The 2,689-nt window shown below is 24.0% G+C and overlaps 1 protein-coding gene across 1 annotated transcript in view; it reads right to left on the bottom strand.

Moving 5' to 3' along the window:
• The window catches only part of PRELSG_0017500 (reticulocyte binding protein, putative), a gene marked incomplete at both ends in the record, with an annotated part of 4,985 nt that continues 2,296 nt past the window's right edge, over positions 1-2,689 (bottom strand). Inside the window, one exon of the mRNA XM_028675223.1 lies at positions 1-2,689. This exon is cut by the window's right edge and continues 2,120 nt beyond it. Coding sequence (XP_028531032.1) covers positions 1-2,689 — 2,689 coding nt within the window.

Below are 2,689 nucleotides of genomic sequence, written 5' to 3'. Positions count from 1 at the left end.
TTAAAATTTGTTTATTACTTTCCATTTTTTTTAAAACTTCTAAAACGTTTTTCAAATTGTCTTCCTCAATTTTTAGTTTACTAGAGATATCTTCTTCATCTGTTTCATTTTTTGTTGAAATGGATTCAAATGCACTTTCAGAATTATCTAAAATAGTTGATACCTTTTGCTTTAATGTTTCTATTTCTGCTAGAAAACTATCCGAATTTTTTTTTATAACTGTAATTAAACCAAATGCATCCATTGACTTTTTATTTTCTGCCAATTCTTTATCTTGTTCTTTTATACTTACATCTTTCTCTTTTAATTTATTTAATTTTCGTACTAATTTTTCTAATAAATTTTTAATATCATAATAATCATCCTTAATCTCTATTAACATATCTGTTACGTCATTCTTTTTTATTTCAACTTTTATTTTTTCTCCTAACAATAAAGACTCGTCTAAAAGGTCACTCATCTTTTCTTTATATATACAAGACAATTCGTAATTTTTTCTAGCTTCTATTGTAAATTTATCTGCTTCGTTGGAGTAAGTTCCAGATTCTTCCACATATCTATTTATTTCCTCTATTACGTCGTCTGTTATTTTTTTTTCTTCATTATAGTCATGAATTTTTAAATATTCTATTTTATCTTTTCCCCTTTCTATGCTATGATGATATAGTTTGCAATTTCCATTATATTGTTCAGCTATCGTCAAAAGTTCACTTACACTTACAATTTTAGTTGCAAAGAGATCATTAATTGATCTAATTTCTTCTATATGGGTATTAATAGAATTATCATCTAACTTTTCTATAAGGGAATCTCTTAATTCCTCTGCCTTTTGAAAATCAACTAATATTTCTTTTTTTATTTTTTCCGATTCCGCAAATTTTTCTTTTACAATTTCTTCCTCTTCTTTAGCTTTTTGAAAATTTTTTCTCATATTATCCATAATACTACTTAGTTTGTGCAGCATTAACAATTTCTCTATACTTTGAATTTCACTTGATGCATTATCTATGATACCCTTTTCTTTTATAGCATCTATTAATTTTTCACTAACTTTTATTTGGATACCATCAACTTCATTTTCCATTGTAGCTCTCGTTGCTTCTTCTTTTAATACATTCACTTCTTGTATCAATTCGTTCATTTTTTGTTGACTTTCTTTAGCTTTACTAACATAACCTTCACAATTAAACTTTTCTAATTCCTCATAGGAGGCATCGGCTGTTTTTTCTTTCAATTGATTAATTTTTTTATCGAATCTATCAATAATTGTTATTTCTTCTTCGGATTTTTCTTTTTTATCACTAATTTGATCAACATAATAGTATAATAATTCTTTCTTATATTCTATTTTTTTTTCATTTATATTTTTTAATGAAAATTCTAACTGTTCTATTTCTTTCTGCAATTTTTCTAATATTTTTTTCATCTTTTCATAAATTTCTTTCATATTATTTTTTTTCTCACTTGAATTTTCCCCATTATTCTTTATATTATTAGATTCTTCAAATTCTTTTTGAGATTCTTCTTTTATATCTTTAATTTTACTTTTATATGTCCTAACTATATCCATAAAATCTCTAATTTTTTGTGTTATCGTATTTAGATTCTCCCTACTACTTTCTTTTTGAACTTTTTCTGTATTACTTTCAAAATTATAACTTTCTAAATTTCTTTCTGTTTCTTCTATAATTTCTATTTTTCCTTGTGCATCATCATATATTTTCTGATATAATTTAATAATAAAATTATAAACTATTTCTAAAATTTCTTCATTTTGGATAAGAATTGCACTATCAAATTCTATATTTAATAACTCAACTGATGATTTTGTTTTATCAATTTTATCTGTAATATTTTTAAAGATAGCTTCTTCAGTTGATATATTGCTTGAGTATCCTTCCACATATCCTATAGTACCACCACTACCAACTTGATTTTTTAAATCTTTAGGTGACTCTATTGTTTTAGTTATATTTTCTCTTAACTCATTAATATTTTTTATTATATCTTCAGCATTCTCGTTTTTCTCATATATTTGACTCAAAAATTTACTTTTTATTTCTTCTTCTATATCATTTTCTTTACTAATTACAGTAATTTCTTCCTCTATTTTACCCTTTAATAAATCTGCATTTCTTCTTAATTCATTAATTGACTCATTATTGCTATCATATCCGTTTATAATTTTATTTAAAATTTTAACACTTTCTATAATTTTTTTCGATAATTCAATATTATTTATACTACTATTTATCGAATCTGCTGCACTATCAAACCTCCTCTCATAATCTGTTAATTTATTATTTATATCTTCTTGATTAATGCTATTTTTTAAACTTCTAAGATCGTTTACAGCTTGAGTATCCTTGAGCATATCAAAGTATTTTTCTACTTTTTCATATAATTCTAATAGATCATTAATGGTACCCATGATTTTTTTGTTATCACTAATATGTTCTTCTATTTTACTTTTCCTATCCAAATGAACGCTTTCAGGATTTAATGTATCTTGGTATATACTATTTTCTTCCGTTATGTCACTATCTTTCTCGATATTTTGGTGCAAAAATTTACTTTTTCTTTTTGTTATATCATCTTCATATTTTTCAAATTTTTTTTTATCCTGTTCATATTCACTTATATATTCAGATAAGGAATTCATTTTGCTACTAAAACTTTCAAATGAATC

Source organism: Plasmodium relictum, assembly GCF_900005765.1.
Source record: "Plasmodium relictum strain SGS1 genome assembly, contig: PRELSG_00_v1_179, whole genome shotgun sequence".
Lineage (NCBI taxonomy): Eukaryota > Apicomplexa > Aconoidasida > Haemosporida > Plasmodiidae > Plasmodium > Plasmodium relictum.
Note: the sequence above shows the minus strand (reverse complement) of the source record. Positions and strands in the feature narration are given on the sequence as shown.